At 39.5% G+C, this 20150-nt stretch overlaps 1 protein-coding gene across 3 annotated transcripts in view; it reads right to left on the bottom strand.

The window, feature by feature from the left end:
- LOC106577020 (VPS10 domain-containing receptor SorCS3) overlaps nt 1-20150 on the bottom strand; it is a 61739-nt gene that overhangs the window by 13100 nt on the left and 28489 nt on the right. For all 3 annotated transcript variants that reach the window (XM_014154665.2, XM_045700855.1, XM_014154664.2), the window contains exons 2-14: nt 18316-18383; nt 11093-11186; nt 10157-10315; nt 9886-9959; nt 8396-8460; nt 7731-7849; nt 3853-3942; nt 3411-3590; nt 2996-3142; nt 2079-2181; nt 1693-1769; nt 1478-1572; nt 95-196 (exon numbers count right to left, since the gene is read on the bottom strand). In XM_014154665.2, the coding sequence (XP_014010140.2) occupies nt 95-196; nt 1478-1572; nt 1693-1769; nt 2079-2181; nt 2996-3142; nt 3411-3590; nt 3853-3942; nt 7731-7849; nt 8396-8460; nt 9886-9959; nt 10157-10315; nt 11093-11186; nt 18316-18383 (1373 nt within the window). The remainder of the gene's footprint in view (nt 1-94; nt 197-1477; nt 1573-1692; nt 1770-2078; nt 2182-2995; nt 3143-3410; nt 3591-3852; nt 3943-7730; nt 7850-8395; nt 8461-9885; nt 9960-10156; nt 10316-11092; nt 11187-18315; nt 18384-20150) is intronic.

The following is a 20150-nucleotide window of genomic DNA, read 5'->3' as shown; positions in this document are numbered from 1 at the left end:
ACAACTCTATTTTACTCTCATAACCAGATGAGCTGGAATCTAGAATATGACGCCTGTGTTTACTTAATGTTGGCCAAATCCCGACTCCACTTACGTGATGATGTGATTCTCTGGCTGCATGAGAACTCCATCCAGAAACAAAGGAGCCAGAGAGAAACTGTGGCGATCCCATTTCTTACCCTCGTCCAGACTTACCCTGTTTCACAACACAGGACAACAACTATTAACATCTGATTGAATACATAATGTAGTTTATTAGTTTCAAGTTTTAATGTCACATGCACAAGTACAGTGAAATGCTTTTCTTGCAAACTCAAAACAATGAAAATGTTAGTAATGGTATAGTTACAATTATAAACTGGGTGGTTTGAGCTCTGAATTCTGATTGGCTGACAGCCATGGTATATCAAACCGTATACCACGTGTATGACAAAACATTTAGTTTCACTGCTCTAATTACGTTGGTGACCAGTTTATAATAGCAATAAGGCTCCTTGAGGGTTTGTGATATATGGCCAATATATCCAGGCACTCCGTGTTGCGTCGTGCTTAAGAACAGCCCTTAGCCGTGGTATATTGGCCATATACCACACCTCCACTGGCCTTATTGCTTAAGTACACCACAATTCCAAAAGACGTAACTCTATGGCATCTTTGTAATCTTTGTAAGGTGTGACAATGAAAAGAGTTTAAGAGAAAATATTTCTAACCATTTCTACAAACAGAGGTCAACAAAATGTGTCCAAATTCCTAGTGTTACTGTTCTTAAGACAGTAAGGTACATTCTCACCATGACGTAGATGAAAAATGAAGTACCCTTATCAGCTTGTTCTCTATGTGGGAAATTATCCCAACTACACTCTCAACAATGGAACTAATGTTTCACGGGTCTAGATAAATGTCGAAGGCAACAAAACATAAAAAAATGGATATGACTCACGCTCTAACAATTGAGGGACTTAAATCACCTTTCACAGATCTTAATTGATTGTGACACTGTTTCAGTGCGGGGGACATCAAAGTATCTGGTGTGACAGAGTTCCAACAACACAAGGACCTAGGCCAACAAAGTGCCTCGATACTTCAAACCTGTACTTGGCTACATTTGCATAAAAGCTCTCGAAAATACCCACGAACAGTACAAAGCGGTAACAGCCATTTTTTTGTTGAAAGGATTCTGACAGTTTTGATGTGGTGAGAGAAACAGTTGCAGTTGCTGGAGATAGACATCCCATGAAAACGTACCTTGCCAATCAGCATTTCAAAGGCTAAATATAATCGTATGCAACAACAACACCAAAACTGAAATCAGAATGAAATGAATTGTGTCCTGAAATAGGCACTTCAGCATTAGTCTCAACGTTTTGCACACCAGTTTCTGAATTCAACTGGTAAGTTACAGTATAATGCATCTTTACATACAGTTAATATCATTATTATACTCCCATATGCTGTAGTAGAATTACAGTGAACGTACCATACGTGCCGGATGGGTACTGTTGCAATTAAAGAAACTGCAACTAAAGCACCTCCATTGTCAAGAAACCAAACACCGAGTTCTTCTTCAAAAATCTAAAGAAGGTAGAAGACAATAAACATGATTTACATCAGAAGTTGTTCACATTCAAAATGCAAATTTTGGACAAAACTACCTGAAGTTGGAGCCCAATTTGAGGCACAGATCGGTCTCACCTGTCTCCAGCTATTTCCAGCATCAGATGTTATAAACATTCCAAGGTTAGTGGAGGACAGCTCTGTACCAATGTTGCCTGAAAACAAAAACAAATATATGAATTCATATACCAATATATTTGCATAGTAAAGACACATATTTTCAAAGAAAACAAACCTGCATAACATCATCACAGCTATGCAGCTTTTATTTTTTTATAAATTGAAGGACCTGATCTCATTATAAACACGTTTATTGATCTGTATTCCATTTACAGATTTTTTACATTTCTACCACATGTAAAAGTTTGCACAATGTTTTATTTTAACAGCTGTGCCTACCTTTACTAATTTGTTGGTTGAACACAGAAACAGGCATTATCAACCTATTTCTACTTCTGTCCTACCTGTAGCTACAATGATCCCAGGTGCTGAGTCCATGCTGAAGATGCGTCCAGGCAGGTAAGGATTCACTGGCGTATCCAGGTGCAGATGCAGAGAACAAAATGGCTGCCAAAACAAACACAATGGATTCAATTTAGATATAGACCTAAACCAAGACATCAAATCAAACATCTTATTCGGATCCATATCTGACTCATTTATATTTGACTCTGTATTCAAACTGCGCAAACTAATCTCTATTTAAAAAGGACGTTTACAAAGACCATTTATGGAACAAATACACTTTTTTAATCTTTTCCACCAACAGATTGAAACAGCCTGCAGAGGACATTGGAGCTGGCATTTCCATTTTAAAGCCATGTAATTAAAAAATCCTCAAGATGCAAAGATAAATCTGACAAACTTGTTTCATTTACTGATAAATCTGAATCACTCATCTCTCTGATTCAACCACTTTGTGAAACATTAATAGAAGCTTTTACAAACCCAGAGGGGAGGCCAGAGCACAATGGGCATTTGAACGACACAGACAAAAACAGTGTTATATCAATAATTCCTCTCATTCTTTTCGAAATGCATAATATATGCATATTATGTTAACTCGCTTTTAACATTCAAAATGATTGTATCATTTAAATTAATATCAAACATATCTAATCCAGAACACCACTAACTGCCATTAACTGTAATGTAACTTTCATTAGGGTGATGTATCTGCACAGTGATTACTAGAGGCAAATTGAAATAGTTGAGGTTAATGGAGATTTTGACACACTTTGTGGACTAGCAACTGCCATGAACAACTCCAACTCTTAAATCAATGAGCTTTGGTTGGATTGGAACATTTGATGAATGAATTTGTTCAGAAGCCGAATGAATTTGTTCATCATCCACCACACCATCCATAACTTCAACTCACCAGGATGCAGTGCAGACTGTTTCCAGCCACATCAGTGTTGGGGGCTTGCAGCAGGGCCCAGGTCTGACCCTTGTTATAGGTGATGAATGTCTTCACTTCATGGCCCACCAATTTGTTGGCTAGAAATATGCCATTTATTCCTTCTACCTAGAATGACAATAAGCCAAATGGATAAAACAAAAGAGGTATCGCATTGAGAGAGAGTGTATGTCATTATTTTAAACAATACTTCATGGTTATGAAAATTCCTTGCACTGTGCAAAACTACAGTGGAGATGAAATCATACACAGGAAGTGTGCCTTTCAGAGGTACTAAACAAACAGTACTTAACATAGTATTATGGTACACCTAAGAGCACCTTATGGAGGTTGTTCCACAGGCTGAGTGTCTTACATATACATACAATAGATGTACCTTATACAGGTCGACCAGTAAATTTCCGCCCGGCTCTCTTCTGGTCCGGAGGTTCTCTAGAGACAGAGTGAAATAGACCCCTGGAGAGTCTGAGATATACAGGCTGTAGGTGTCATTCTGGTTCCACTCCTGTACAGCAGAAAACACCTGCTTCTCATTTGTACTGATGATGTGCATGTCCTGTTAGAGGAGCGAGAGATGGTGAAAGGATGAACATACGGGCAGGTAGGTAGAGACAAATAGATAGACACACAGATAGATGGAGAGAAATATACTGTAGAGAGAGCGAAATAACAAGTGTGCTTCAAGATGAGCAGGTAACGGTCTCCACAACATGACAGCAGTCTGAGTAAAGGGAGGATTCAGAAATGAAAATTGTCTCATGTTCCTCAAACTGTAGCTGCATCTGTAGCAAGGTGTATTTGGGTAGTTTGATGCTTACCTTAGGAAGACAGTACTTGGGTAGCTGAATTCGTTTAAATGATTCCCTCATATAGGACACAAAGTAACTCGCCTGCCCTGACTTGGTAACCTGTGGAAGAAAAAAACGTCTTGCTTCAAGAGCTCTTGTGGGCTAATAAGCGTAACGCAAGCTTGTCAAGTTCATATTTTATTGAGTATGTTAAACCCATCGATGTTTCAGGCATGCTGGCCTTCATTAGAATGAATCAATTTGAAATGTCAATGATTTTAACACACTCATTTTTTACTGCACCTTGACTTGAGGTCATGGAAGGACTGACTTACCCCACAGAAGAACTCGATTATTTTTCAAACCTACACCATTGGAATGAAACTGTATTCTAGAAGTGAAAATTTAGGTACAACTTAAATCCAGTTTTGGTAAATCGAGTTTAGCCATTTCAATACAAGAATTTACAAAAATTATAATGAGGAAATACATTTAAAATCAGAATTGTTTTTGTATGATTTAGGGACTTGATGCTACAACACGGTAGGCAATACAAGTTTATACACCAACATCCCAATTAAATACTACTGTATTTACAGTTACTGAAGAAATGGTTTTGTCCTTCTGTACATGTCTTAGATGTACCACTACCACCCCTCCACTCTATGGCCCACACCACTTGATTTCTTATTTTCTAATCAACTAGAGGGATGGCGATTGTCTCCAAACAGACTACATTAGAGCTCTAATGGAATAATCTATCGAAAATCAATGGGCTACATTTTCACAGGCCAGATTTCTGAGGATGTTGCACTTGGCTGTTCCTTCTCCCCCAAGAGACATTCGAGAGGTGTTGAAGACTGCTTATTTCGTTGTAGCCCAATCGATAACCTCATTACTCTTTGTCAAGTTAAATCCAACTGCCCAAAGCAATGAAAGTCACAAGAAAGTCATCTGTACCGCCACAGCTCCCTGCACAACCTGGTCTCAGAGCATTTCATATTATTCTGTACAGAAATCCAAGACACTCCATTTAGTATGATATGTTACATTTTGAATGGTATGTATTATTTTGTGGATGTCCATCACCCATTTTGTATGATATGTTACGAATTACAATTAGAATTATATGTTACGAATTTGCTAAATGTATGATAGTTACAAATTCTAGCTAGGTGGCTAGGTGGCTAACGTTAGCTAGGCTAGGGGTTAGGGGTTAGGGTTAAGTTTAGGAGTTAGGTTAAAAGGTTGAGGTTAGGTTTCGGGTTAGGGGAAGGGTTAGCTAACATGCTAAGTAGTTGCAAAGTATCTAAAATGTAGTAAGCAATTGAAAAGTTGCTAATTAGCTAAAATGTTAACCTGTTAGGGCTAGGGGGCAGTATTGACACGGCTGGATAAAAAACGTACCCGATTTAATCTGGTTACTACTCCTGCCTAGTAACTAGAATATGCATATAATTATTGGCTTTGGATAGAAAACACCCTAAAGTTTCTAAAACTGTTTGAATGGTGTCTGTGAGTATAACAGAACTCATATGGCAGGCCAAAACCTGAGAAGATTCCATGCAGGAAGTGGCCTGTCTGACAAGTTGTGTTTCATCTGGGCTCTTTTTATTGAAGATTTAGGATCTTTGCAATAACGTGACACTTCCTACGGCTCCCATAGGCTCTCAGAGCCCGGGAAAAAGCTGAAGGATATCGAGGCAGGCTCTGGCTGAAACACATTATCGCGTTTGGCAAGTGGCCGCTCAGAGTACTGTGGGCTTAGGCGCGTGCCCGAGTCGACCGAATGCTTTATTTTCTTTCCTCTGTTTACCTACATGCAGATTCCCGGTCGGAATATTATCGCTTTTTTACGAGAAAAATGGCATAAAATGGATTTTAAACAGCGGTTGACATGCTTCGAAGTACGGTAATGGAATATTTAGATTTTTTTTGTCACGAATTGCGCCATGCTCGTCACCCTTATTTACCCTTTCGGATAGTGTCTTGAACGCACGAACAAAACGCCGTTGTTTGGATATAACTATGGATTATTTTGAACCAAACCAACATTTGTTATTGAAGTAGAAGTCCTGGGAGTGCATTCTGACGAAGACAGCAAAGGTAATAACATTTTTCTTATAGTAAATGTGACTTTTCTGAGTGCTAAACTTGCTGGGTGTCTAAATAGCTAGCCCTGTGATGCCGGGCTATCTACTGAGAATATTGCAAAATGTGCTTTCACCGAAAAGCTATTTTAAAATCGGACATATCGAGTGCATAGAGGAGTTCTGTATCTATAATTCTTAAAATAATTGTTATGCTTTTTGTGAACGTTTATCGTGAGTAATTTAGTAAATTCACCGGCAGTGTTCGGTGGGAATGCTAGTCACATGCTAGTCACATGCTAATGTAAAAAGCTGGTTTTTGATATAAATATGAACTTGATTGAACAAAACATGCATGTATTGTATAACATAGGGTTGTCATCTGATGAAGATCATCAAAGGTTAGTGCTGCATTTAGCTGTGGTTTGGGTTTATGTGACATTATATGCTAGCTTGAAAAATGGGTGTCTGATTATTTCTGGCTGGGTACTCTGCTGACATAATCTAATGTTTTGCTTTCGTTGTAAAGCCTTTTTGAAATCGGACAGTGTGGTTAGATTAACGAGAGTCTTGTCTTTAAAATGGTGTAAAATAGTAATATGTTTGAAAAATTGAAGTTTTTGCATTTCTAAGGTTTTTGAATAACGTGCCACGGGATTACACTGGCTGTTACGTAGGTGGGACGATTTGGTGCCACCTATCCTAGAGAGGTTAAAGTTGCCCGTGATGAGATTCACGTTATACACCCACCATCCACCCCGACCAACCAACCTACTTTAGTTTTTGCCTTAAGTAACCATCTGTCTTATGTAACCATACCCAGCATAACATATCATACAAATTTGAGTGTCCGGAATTAAATTTACTATGTTACGCCTAGTCTATGAGACCAGGCTGCCTGCATCAAGCCAGCTGGGTCCAACTGGGCTATTTTCACCAAAATCTATGATGATGGGGTCAATCCCATCTCAACTCCAATTCGATTCAGGCATTGTATTGGATCATAATTTATGACCCAGACAGTTACTAATTATTTAGAATGAGAATTATTTAGTTCATTAATCGCATTTTCAATTAAATCCCTGAATTGACATAGTTGAAACAAATCAACTTACTTACTTAATTGGTACAATCCTACCATTTATCTACATACTCACAAAGGTGATTTTTATAGGCAAGACGCAGCCCCACATAACCATAAACCCCACATTACATATCTGTCTTATTCTAAACTAAAAGAGAACACTTGAAGAGCACTTACTGTATGTCGTGTAAGTCTTAGCAAACCATTTCTACATCATATTATTAAATACTGTTACACAATAGGTGAACCTAAACCCTCATTAGTGCTGCAAAACTGTGTAAATGGAGGAAGAGCAAAGCTGACAGAGAAAGACAGACATCTTCAGCTGTAAATGGAAATCAATGGCAACAGGAGGCTGTAGAAATCAAATCAGTCATAATGACACTCAATGCCATTGCCTAATGCGAGCCAATGTCATGTCAACCTAGTTGGCAGTAACAACCCCAAACTCCATACAGATTCCTTGCCCAATTATAAGAAAAGCCTTTCAGAAGATGTGATGAAAAAAAACACTTCGTTTTTCAGCAGTCACAGAATCCTTCAACATCATAGGCAGCTTGGACAATAGATAATCAAGATCTAAGTGTAGCAGGTGTTTGGAAAGAAAGCCATTTTGTAGACTTCAACGGTACAACACTGATTGGCTGCAACAGAAGAACAGAGTTCACAGAAAAACACAAGCCTTTTGTGAACGTATAAAATATACCGAAGAAATAGACAGATACAGTACACACCTGAACAAACACATAGTTGTCCTGAACAACCAGAGAATTTTTGTCTATGAATCCCGGGAACAGGTATTGTCTGTTTGATTCTGTGCATCGTTGAGCTCTGCACTTAACATACTGAGCACCTAACACAGAAGAGAACTAGATTAGTTGTCAGTAACAATCCTAGAAAAAACAACCAATGAAGAGAAATCACAAACGAATGGACTTCCATCTATCTTTAGTGGGCACTACTCTTTCCAAACCAATTCTAAATCTTCTGGGCACAGGATAAAAATGGCATTCCTCTTGCACTGTGACAAAAACCTAAAAAGTGTTGATAATTCAATCATTGTCTCTCACATCACACAAGTAATACTATTTTGTCCCACCCAGGAATCTCAGTAACTGGTTTCATTGAATAAAGTCTATAGTGTTAGTGTTTTTGGAGAATCAAGGTTCTGATATGGGGCACAAGGGACTGATTAAAGGGAAAAAACCTCTATCAATCTATTATATAAAGCTCTATATTTGTCAAGAGACTCCTACTCTGCTTTACAGTGCTTCTGGGACCTATCCTGCAGCCCAGAATGAGCCTTATCTTCCAGTGACCTCGCTCTAAATGGGAAGCAAGGGGTCCTTGGGGTCCTGCTACTGCGAGGGAGGGAGGCAAGCTACAGAGCAGCACTCACGTCCTTTGGCGATGTGGGTCTCCATGTGGACCACATCTGCCTCTCTGTCTAGCCCAGTTTGTGCCCTGCAACATAGGAGAGAGAGTTGATGGAAAAAAGAGATGAAAGAGGACAAGAGTGGGGGAGGAAGGTGAAAGGTGGAGGAAGAGGAGGTAGAGGAGGAGAATGAAAAGGGGGAAGAGGAGGACAGCAATTTAGAGGAGGAATAATAAGAAGAAGAAGATGGGGAAGAGGGGGTGGAGGTGATGGAGGAAAAAGAGAATGGGGAAGGGGAGGAGGAAGAGGAGGAGGAGGAGGAAGAGGAGGGGGAAGAGGAGGAGGATGATGAGGAAGAGGAGGGGAGGAGGATTAGGAAGAAGAGGGGGTGGAGAGGATGAGGAAGAGGAAGAGAAGGGGGAGGAGGAGGAGGAAGAGGAGGGGGCAGACGAGCGATTTAGAAGTAGGGGGATGGCCTTAAGAGGACAGTGGTAGCCTGTGATGGACAGTCTTATTCTGTGTTTCGCTCTACAGCACAGACAACACATCTCCATTTCCTGTACGCCAACTTCCAATTTGCGCCAGCCTCAGCAATTCATCTTAATTTGTGATAGCGTAAACAAAGGGAGACAGAAGCGGGAAAGCCTCCACACTACACAATTACTCAGGTTTGTGGTGCTCTCTTTCTCTCTCGCTCTCTCTCTCATTTTTAACATGACATAAAGGAAAGGTAAACTCTATTATATGTTACTATTCTAAAAACATTATATAGAGGCAAAAACATGTAATGCATTCAGTAAATACAAGCAGTTAAACAATTCATCCGTGAAACCATACATTTTCCAAACACATTATAGTCTTGTGTGGGGTGCTATTAGTCCATTCATGCTGTCCTTATTCATCAATTGTTTTGCTGTTCATGTGGGGAGGGTGTCCTCCAAACAATGTCCTTTCTTTTTCAGCTTGAGAGGCACTTGGGTTTGACACATAACGTGACTGACTGGGATAAACTGCATCACATCAATATGCCTTGTGTAGGTGCACTTGAAATTAAAGAATGACAACTAGCAAAAACAACATGTTATTCTTGGGCTTTGGAAAGAGGAGTCCATTATTCCTGGCTACGTGATATGGGTTCAAGTACTGTAGGCCAACACTTTATGGTTGGTTGTCATAATCTGTCAAGACCTGTTTTGACAGACACTAGTAAATCCATCTGACAGAGTTCGGTAGGGATCCATACATAACCTCCATTTACTAATTAGGAAAATTACTTCTGACCACACACTGAAGTTGGTCATTAATTTGCATTATGATTTAGTTTCTGTTTTTATCTTCACCAATTCGGGGCTAAAAGACAATGTGCTTTACATAACATTTTTCAAGATAGCTGCTAGATAGCATTTCTAATTTGCATATGAGATTGTATATAAGATACAAATGCTAAAAGAGTGTTTCCGAAAGGAGTGTTTCTAAATGAATATTGACAAACATGGGCAGGAATGAAATCATACCAGAAGAACCGGCCAGGAGTTACATTCTCACTAACCAACTGCCATTTTCTTCCAAAATCCATTGTGCTGTACACCTGACAAAACATGAATTTGATCAAACATTGTTACATCAAGTCTGTATATTCAACCTTTACAATTATGTTATGCAGAACAAGTGATGAAAGAGCAAAATACAAAACAGAATTTCTATCTTTCAACTTTGGACTTCTTTCAACTTGAAAGACTTATTTTCCATTCAACATGGAAATAAAAGTACTGCTGCTTAGCCTACCTTGTTGTCAGGACTGCTAGCCAGCAGCCAGTTTTCCTGAGTTGGATGAAACAGCAGACCGTCCATGTAGAAGTTAATGGGATACTTCTCGAAGTTGGCACCTTCATCCGAGCTGATGAGTACACTTTGCTCCAGCTCTGGGTCGCTAAGCATCATTATCTAAAGTACAAAAGGAAGAGAAACAGAGTATAGATTATAGTGCTCAACGGAGGATATGATTGCATGATGTCATTGTGCAGCATTAGGAATAAACAGCAGTATTAAAGCATTTTTGATTAAAGTAAAAGCGACATGATGTACCAACATCCTTTTCAATAATAAACTGAACAGAACATCACAGCTTGTTGTAAACTATCTTAGTGTTTTTTAGTATGGTCGTTTTAGTGAGGTAGTTAGTCATTGTGGGGTTGTAGTGAGTGTGGGGTAGTTATAGTAGGGTAGTGTGGGGTATAGTAGAATAGTGTGAGTGTGGGGTAGTTAGTATGGTGAGGTAGCAGAAATATGTATAAACTGGTGTATGGGTAGGATTATTGATTGGCACTAGGAACTAACCTGGGTGTTCTGTGTTCTTCAATGTGAATATACCAAGAATGACAATGTTGAAATATACCAAGAATGATGCTGATAATAAATGTTGAAATATTCTTTGGAGTCCTTGTCCTGGTCCCTCTAACTGGAGCTAACATCATTCAAGAAACTTCAGTCTTTACTCAACAATACTCTATAAACTTTACTTTAACATGGTCCTACAAGCCACCATCAGTTTACTTATTTCACTGGATGCCAGAGTATTTCTGGTTTAGCCAACGCTACTGAGACAACAAACAAAGGAGTTTACTAAAGCAGAGAGAGTGACCCAGGCTAAGGAACAGCTGAATAAACATGTAACATTCTGGTTTTCACTGGAGTCCTTCACCATGGAGATGTCATACAAACCTTTCTCTTGTTGGTTGGGCAGACGTATAGGCAAGCCAAGGTTGACCCAACCTTTTTATTCAGTTTTATATAAGTGCTCCCATAGTCCACTGATCTGTGAATAGTAAAGAAGACCATGTAAGGAACACAGTATGAGTTTTTCTCCATTGATATGGCTGGAGTAAGTCTAATACTTAGATATCTTTTTAAGTGCAGAGCCTGTGGTTTAACAGAAACATGCCAGGCTGCTGCTCTTACCACATACAGTTCATTCAGAAAGTATTCAGACCCCTTGACTTTTTCCACATTTTGTTATGTTACAGTCTTATTCAAAAAATGTATTAAATATTTTTTTCCCTCATCAATCTACACACAATGACAAAGCGAAAACTTTTTTTTTTTTTTTACAAAAACTGAAATACTACATTTACATAAGTATTCAGACTCTTTACTAAGTACTTTGTAGAAGCACCTTTGTCAGCGATTACAGCCTCGAGTCTTGTGAGGACGACGCTACAAGCTTGGCAGACCTGTATTTGGTGAGTTTCTCCAATTCTTCTCTGCAGATTCTCTCTAGCTCTGTCATGTTGGATGGGGAGCGTTGTTGCACCAGTTATTTTCAGGTCTCTCCAGAGATATTAGATCGGGTTCAAGTCCGGGCTCTGGCTGGGCCACTCAAGGACATTCAAAGCCTTGTCCCGAAGCCACTCCTGTGTTGTCTTGGCTGTGTGCTTAGGGCCGTTGTTCTGTTGGAAGGTGAACCTTCACCCCAATCTGAGGTCCTGAGCAGGTTTTCATCAAGGATCTCTCTGTACTTTGCTGCTTTCATTTTTTCCTCAATCCTGACTAGTCTCACAGTCCCTGCCGCTGAAAAACATCCTCACAGCATGACGCTGCCACCACCATGCTTCACCGTAGGAATAGTGCCAGGTTTCCTCCAGGCATGATGCTTGGCATTCAGGCCAAAGAGTAAAATGTGGCTTCCATCATACCAGAGATGTTTCTCATGGTCTGAGAGTCTTTAGTTGCCTTTTGGTAAACTCCAAGTGGGCAGTCATGTGCCTTTTACTGAGGAGTGGCTTCCGTCTGGCCACTCTACCATAAAGGCCTGATTGGTAGAATGCTGCAGAGATGGTTGTCCTTCTGGAAGGTTCTACCATCTCCACAGAAGAACTCTGGAGCTCTGTCAGAGTGACCATTGGGTTCTTAGTCACCTCTCTGACCAAGGCCCTTCTCCCCCAAATGCTCAGTTTGGCCGGGTGGCCAGCTCTAGGAAGAGCCTTGGTGGTTCCAAACTTCTTCCATTTAAGAATGATGAAGGCCATTGTTTTCTAGGGGACCTTCAATGTTGCAAATGTTTTTAGTACCCTTCCCCAGATCTGTGCCTCGACACAATCCTGTCTCGGAGATCTACGTACAATTCCTTCAAACTCATGGCTTGGTTTTTGCTCTGACATGCACTGTCAACTGAAGGGCCTTATATAGACAGGTGTGTGCCATTCTGAATCATGTCCAATCAATTGAATTTACCACAGGTGGACTCTAATCAAGTTGTAGAAACATCTCAAGGATGATCAATGTAAACAGGATGCACCTGAGCTCAATTTCAAGTCTCATAGCAAAGGGTCTGAATACTTATGTAAATAAGGTATTTCTGTTTTTGTTTTTATACATTTGCAAATATTTCTACAAACCTATTTTTTCTTTGTCATTATGGGGTATTGTGTGTATATTTATGAGGATGTTTTTTAAATGTAATCTATTTTAGAATAAGGCTGTAATGTAACAAAATGTGGAAAAAGTCAAGGGATCTGAATACTTTCCGAATGCACTGTACTTCCCCCATCGGACACCAGAGTTCAATCCCTGCATTTTCCCTTCTGACTCTCTCTCCAACTTACCTGTCTCCCCCTCTGTTACACTGCTGTCTAAATCAGGGATGGGCAACTTTGATGGGGGCCACAAAAAAGGTCAGCATACCCACACATGCAGCCATTTTAGCGGCCATCTTCTTGACAGCAGAGAGAAAAACATTTTGGATTTGATTTCCTGCAATTTTTCACATTTTGCCATGGGGAGGAGAGAAGATTTTGCAATTTATAACAAAATAAAATTTTGCAATTTATAACAAATTTCATGCAATTCTACTCATTTTGCCATGGTTTCTGTCCACAGTTTTATGTGAATAAAGTAATAGCATATGAAAATAAATCACAACAGCTGTGACGAAAACGGGAAGTTTCGGTACAATTTTATAAAAGCCGACAGATAGGCCTCAGGAGTGGCGCAGCGGTCACTACAGATCCTGGTTTGATCCCAGGCTTGTTGCAGCCGGCAGCGACCGGGGGACCCATGAGGCGGCGTACAATTGGCCAAGCGTCGTCCGGGTTAGAGGAAGGTCCATATGGGAGTTGCAGTGATGGGACAATACGCCTTTATGTGCAAATATTGATAATAACCATCATATCGAAGTAAACTTGGAGTTATGCGAGGATATGGTGTGTGGTCCTCCCACAACGACTTGGGAAACAATGTGGTTTATTAGGCTGAAGAACATTTTTATTATGATGAACTTCACAGGGTGGTGAAAGTGCACAGTGATCTTGATGCTCCTTTCCAATACATATTGAAGGTCTTATTCTGGTGACATGATTATCGATGCGTGACTGCTGCTGACAAAAAATATATATTCCATATATATTATTATCCATAATAATCTCATAATGTAGAGTAGCCTAGCCACACAGCCTACCTTTACTATATCTGCGAGCTGTTGAGTGCACATGCCAAGACCAAAGTAGGCACATTTGCTATTTAACGCAACAGTTTTTGTGACAAAGCTATTGGTAAATGTTGAAAATGCGATGGAAACACATTGAACTTTACATTTGTGTTCGGTACATGAAAACGTACACAAAAAAAAGACATTTTGTGTGCATTAGTCATCACGCAGTCATTTTTATCTGCAACAAGTCAGATTGGTGGAAACACACCTCTGGTGGGAAAATTTGCATATTTTCTTCATGCACATTTTATAATATTCGCATGAAAATCTGTCGCCAATTGGATGTGACGAGCTAGTGACTGAAATAACAAGAGAACAACTGCTGATGCATAACCAAATTTCTAAATTGCGCCTTTTGTGCCAAAAAAAGATGTAAGGACAGTCTCTTTACATTTGATTACATTACATTCTTTCATATAATGAAGTACCTTTCAGAATTCCGTTAAACTCTGTTGTGCTTCAACTTGGTGAATGAAGTGTATTTTGTCTGGTAATTTATTTAATTGAATGAGTGTACGATTGACCTAAATCCCTGAAGCGCTTTATGAGATAACATATTTAAGCTTCTATGTCCACACAGTAGGCTATGCTGAATTGCCCCCCAGAAACAAACAAATGAAAGACATTAAAAGACATTTGCTTCTCTGAACGTTCTCTGTCCCTTATCTACAACTCCCAGTGTTGTTCCATAACAAGGGTAAATATGTCTCCCTCCCTCTATATTCTACATAGTTCTATTACCACTCACCAAACACACAACCCACTCGTCTCTCTCAGTTCTACCTGAGCGCCTCCAAATGTAATTTCATTGCATAATTGGATAGAAACCCAGGGTCTGCTATCGCTGCTTTTGCATTAAGCTGGATCATTCCATTGGCTGTTGAGATCATTTGCAAAGGTTTCCTCCTCAACTCTTTTGTATTTGTGTCTTAGAGCTCCTCATTGCGGCTGACAAATATCCTCAACTGTAGCTGGAAAGACGACATCGTAAATGACGTTATTACAGTGGGAAGTTCCTTCACTAAGGGAAGCAGTCATTACTTTAAAACATGTACTGCAGGAGATGCTTGTTAAGATACCTTTCGTGAGGCACCAATTGATCTTCCCATTGCCATCCAGAGTGCCCCGGGCTATATCCATAAATCCTTTATCATATTATTACAGGTATCATTTACTCTGTTTCTTTTCATAACATTCAAATGCTTTCCTTTTTTAATATCATACTAAGAGCCTTGCCGCATCCCCTGAGGTACAGTCTAATTTACTGGCGGTGCTATTGTTAACCAGACACCTTGATGATGGAAGACCTGTACACAATATGGGCCTTCAAAACGTGTCAAGTCGGGTGTAAATCTTAGCGGTGCCTCTAGTGAAACAGAAATTAATTTGAGTTTCTCTGCTTGGTGAACTGATGGTCTTTTTGTCAGGTGTATTTTCAAAATGAAATGAGTTTCCTGTGGGCTTAGGAAAAGGTGAGAGGAAAAAATACAAGAGACCGTATCAGCCTCCATATAATCCTTAATGAATTCCATTCTTATTTATAATGTGACAGCATACAGTAACTCAACATACGATATAGGGTGAATGGATTGGTAGGCCTGCAGTTATTGCATGTACTGTGTGTATTGGCTCTGCAACAAATGGTTAGGGGCATTATTCAATCAAAACCAACATCAGGGAATTTCCTGGATGAGGAAAATCAACATTGACCAATAGCAAGGTAGTTAAGATAAAGCAGGTGGTTAGAGAGTCGATTTGAATCCCGGATCCAATGGGAAAAATCTGAGGGGAAGTGAGCTAGCAGCCGGAGGGTTGCTGGTATCTAATCCTTGATGCCGTTGTGCCCTTGAAGAAGGCACTTAACCCCCCACAACAGCTCCCGGGCGTCCAACAGTGGTGTAGTGGAGGGTAAACACAAAACACAGTTCACCCACTTTTCCCCCCAATAGTTTATCCACCTTTTGCGGAAAAATGCATTGAAAGAATAGGAAGAGTTACTTTTTTCACCTGGACTGGCGATCACAGTTTATCCAGCTATTTTATTACCACTGCTTCACTGGCGCCCAGGGTGGCAGCCCCCTGCCCTCCGCACCTCTCCAAAACTTGTACAGTGCATTTGGAAAGTATTCAGACCGCTTTACTTTCTCCACATTTTGTTACGTTACAGCCTTATTCTAAAATGTATTCAATTAAATGTTTTCTTCATCAATCTACACACAGTACCCCATAATGAAAAAGCAAAATCAGGTTTTTAGAAATGTTTGCAAATGTAATAAAAATAAAAACATAAATACTTTATTTACATAATCTGTCAGGAGGGGTCAGTGAAAGCAGGTAGCTGACTAGTGGTGACTATTCAGCAGCTTGATGGTCTGGGGGTAGAAGCTATTGGCTAGTCTGTTAGTTTTAGGCATGATGCTCCTGTACCACCCACGTCTGAGTGATGGAAGCCGGGAGAACTGGCCATGACTTGGGAGGTCCCTGATGATCTTCTTGGCTTTCCTGCAGCACCTGATGGTGTAGGTGTCCTGGAGGGCAGGCAGTGTGCACCCAATGGTGTGTCTTGGAGCATGGATTCTGATTGGTCAGACCAGCATTGTACAGACCTGAACACTGGAAATTCCCTCTTGAGTCTTTGTTTGTAGGCAGGCAGAAGCAAAATGGAGTCATGGTCAGATTTGCTGAAAGGAGGATGGGAGATTATACCCATGTCAAAAAGGCATGCAGCAGTGGACCAGCATAGAATCTCTGCGAGTTGGACAGTAACAGCACGGTTCTTAAATTACTTTTGTTAAAGTCCCCCACAATAATGAACACTGCCTCCGTGTACGCGGTCTCCAGTTTGTTCAGGGTCCAAAGAAGATCTTTAAGAGCATTTTTGTTGTAGGCTTGTGGCGGGATGTACACAGCCATGGCGATAATACTGAGAGCTCTCTTGGAAGGTAAAAAGGGCGACATTTGATGACCAAGTATTCCATGTCGGGAGAGCAGAAGCTCTCAGGTTCCTGCATGTTTCCCCCGTCGCACCACTTGTTATTGATCATAAAGCAGAGCCCCCCGCCTTTGTTCTTGCCAGAGAGCCCTCTTCCTATCCGCTCGATGAACTGTAAAACCAGCTGGTTGTATATAATTAATTTGGATGTTGGAGGAAAGACAGCTCTTTGAAAAACAGAGTATGTTGAAGAATCTGATGTCCCTCTGGAAGGAGATCCTCGCTCTGAGTTCGTCAAGTTTATTTCCCAAAGATTAAACATTGGCGAGTAGTATGTTCAGTAATGGAGGACGGGTCGCCCAGTGTCTCAATCTCACTAAGCCCCCCCCCCTCCCCCTGTCTCCCTCTCCAACAGTGTCTTCGTTTCCTACTCTCTGGTAGGACTCCCAGGCAACCCGGGGCCTCACAGGAGAACCATTGTTCCACTGTCTCCGGGAATTCTGGAAGGTCGGGTACCCAGCTGTGTGCTAGTTGTTTGAACAGACAGCTTGGTACTTTCAACATGTCAATACCTCTCTCAAAGACAAGTAGTGATGCAGTCAATCTCTCCTCTACTTTGAGGCAGGAGAGATTGGCATGCATGTCATTGATGTTAGCTCTCTGTGTACATTTAAGGGCTAGCTGTGCTGCTCTGTTATGGGCCAAATATAATGTGCCTATGTTCCTCTTTGTGTCACTTGACCATATGACTGGGCAGTAGTCCAGGTGCAACAAAACTAGGGCCTGTAGGACTTGTTTTGTTGATAGCAATATCAAGAAAGCAGGGCAACACTTTATTACAGACAGACCCATCTTAGCTACCATAGCATGAATATGTTTTGACCATGACAGTTTACAATCCAGGGTTATTCCAATAGGTTTGTGGCCTTATCACATGTAAAATATATAAAATAATAAATTGAAATGAAATTATTTTAAAAATAGAACGATAAAGCTGTAAAACACTATCCTAAATATAAACCATCAACTTAGTGAATAACATTGGTGTTTATTATGAGGGTTTCAGCAAACAATATCCTTTATTTATTTTTTTACACACTTTCATTTATTTTACTATGTCAGTATGTCTTTTTTGTAAATGTTTCGGCTCCAAAATGGTGGCAGGTCTGAAAAAAGTAAATAGTTGGAAGAGATGCAGTTAATTGAAAATAATGTCATTGATGATTACATGCATTTTTTATTAATTACACTACTTTATCTTGAACCATATGGTCTATCCACTAAAAAAGTATGGACAATATGGACACAGATATAAAAAATTGTAATATTATATGTGAATACATTTTTTAAAGTTATTCAAGCATAAATTACAAATTTTACCCTAGATTACATGTTAATTACCAAAATTACAGAAGATTCCGGTAACTTTGGTACATTACCAGTAACTTTGCAACCCTAATTGTTTTAGAACATAGCCCTACAGTAGGTTCAGCACATATGAATTACAACATGTTCATGAAGTCTTACCTCCACAGAGAACTCTCAGTGAAAGCACCCAAGTTAAAGTCATACTGCTTCGTCAAGGTCAGGATCACCTAAAAATAACAACAAAAAGCACTTTAATCATATGCATTTGCAGGCACATCTACTGTACGTCTGCATTCAAGTTCACTTACAACATGTATTACCTGTGTCTAACAGCATGGAATATGCACTATGATTGCTACATTACCATAAAATATGATCTTCGTAAGACAGCACAATGACAAATGATCCACAAGTTGTCTAGATCTGCCAGTCTCTTGGATGCAATGATCTGAACAGTCATGCAATCTGTCAAGTCTTGTGACAGTCCCTCAGCGGATTCAGAAAATTGTTCAGTGAACAACAAAATGAAGTACAGCCAGTCCTCCCACCTTTCTTTCTCTCATTCACTCAATCTCTAACTCCCCTCTCTTTCTCCTTCTCTCTCTATCCTTCAAATATATAAAATCAGATAACTTTTCATAGTGCAGACTGCAACATAAAAAGGTGAACAGTCAGTATTCAACCAATAATGTGTTGATTTAGGTTTTCTAGTTCTACAAGCATTCAATTGCTGTAGTGCTAGTTATGGTTGCACTCAACAAGTACATTATTTTGCTCTTATGTTGTTTTGTCTTCACAGTGGATGGGCACACAAAGTGTTTGTGGGAAGGGAAATATGGGCCATAAATGTCTACACATTCACAGAGGGCAGTGTGAAATGGTGTTCAAATGCGTTATTGTCACTCCAATGGCATTATAAAGTTATTTTGGGAATGCTTAAAGTGCATGACAGATGATAGAGGGGTCAGACAGGAGAGAGAAGAAGGACTATACAACGGCAATTACTAAAATCATAAAAACGCGTGTTTTCTACTAGAAATGAGGTGTTTGAATTAAAATTATATTGTTTTGAGTACTTAACAGTATCTGAAATTATGTTTTCTTGAAAGAAGAATTCATTCTGGCCATTTTACAAAAATACATTTAAATGAATCATATTAGTAGTCATGCCAAAAGGACTTGAAAATTACAGACAATTATGCCTTCATTGTCTCTTGCCTATGACTTTCAGGTCCCTCCCACTTGAATTGTAGTTTCACAGTTGAGCAATTTACTAAAAACTAATTCCATGAACATTTGATTTAATGCTGAATAAAACTCTTAATTTACCAGAGATTGAGATTCCATTTTTTATTGAAGGAGAAATGTACAGATTATTTAATGACTTTCTGAGCATTTAAGTAGCTAGCTCTTAGCTAGCTATACTGCATGTGAGAGAAAGGGAGCCACACAGAGGAGTTGCATGTGATGTGACTTCACCAAAGCACATCATTGGCTCCTCTAAGGACCCCCCTTCTGTAAAAAGTCATGGTGTTTAGTATTTTCCGATTAAGAAAAGCATGGATGTCTCAACATTTTCTGATAAAGGTAAATTATATTTAATAAATATATATTTATGTTCAATAGAGGAATATTATATAAATCAAAATAAATATTTATATTGTAGTTCCAGTCAAAAGTTTGGACATACCTACTCATTCCAGGATTTTTCTTTATTTGTACTATTTTCTACATTGAAATAACACACATGGAATGATGTACTGCAGTTAACCCACTGTTCATAGGCCGTCATTGAAAATAAGATTTTGTTCTTAACTGACTTGCCTAGTTAAATATTATTATTATATATTTTTTTTAAGTAACCAAAAATGTGTTACACAAATCAAAATATATTCTGTATTTGAGATTCTTCAAATGAGCCACCCTTTGCCTTGTTGATAGCTTTGCACACTCTTGGCATTCTCTCAACCATGAGGTAGTCACCTGGAATTTAT

The sequence above is a fragment of the Salmo salar genome, chromosome ssa18 (genome assembly GCF_905237065.1).
Source record: "Salmo salar chromosome ssa18, Ssal_v3.1, whole genome shotgun sequence".
Lineage (NCBI taxonomy): Eukaryota > Metazoa > Chordata > Actinopteri > Salmoniformes > Salmonidae > Salmo > Salmo salar.
The sequence above is the reverse complement of the archived record's forward strand: the minus strand, read 5'-3'. Positions and strand labels throughout refer to the sequence as shown.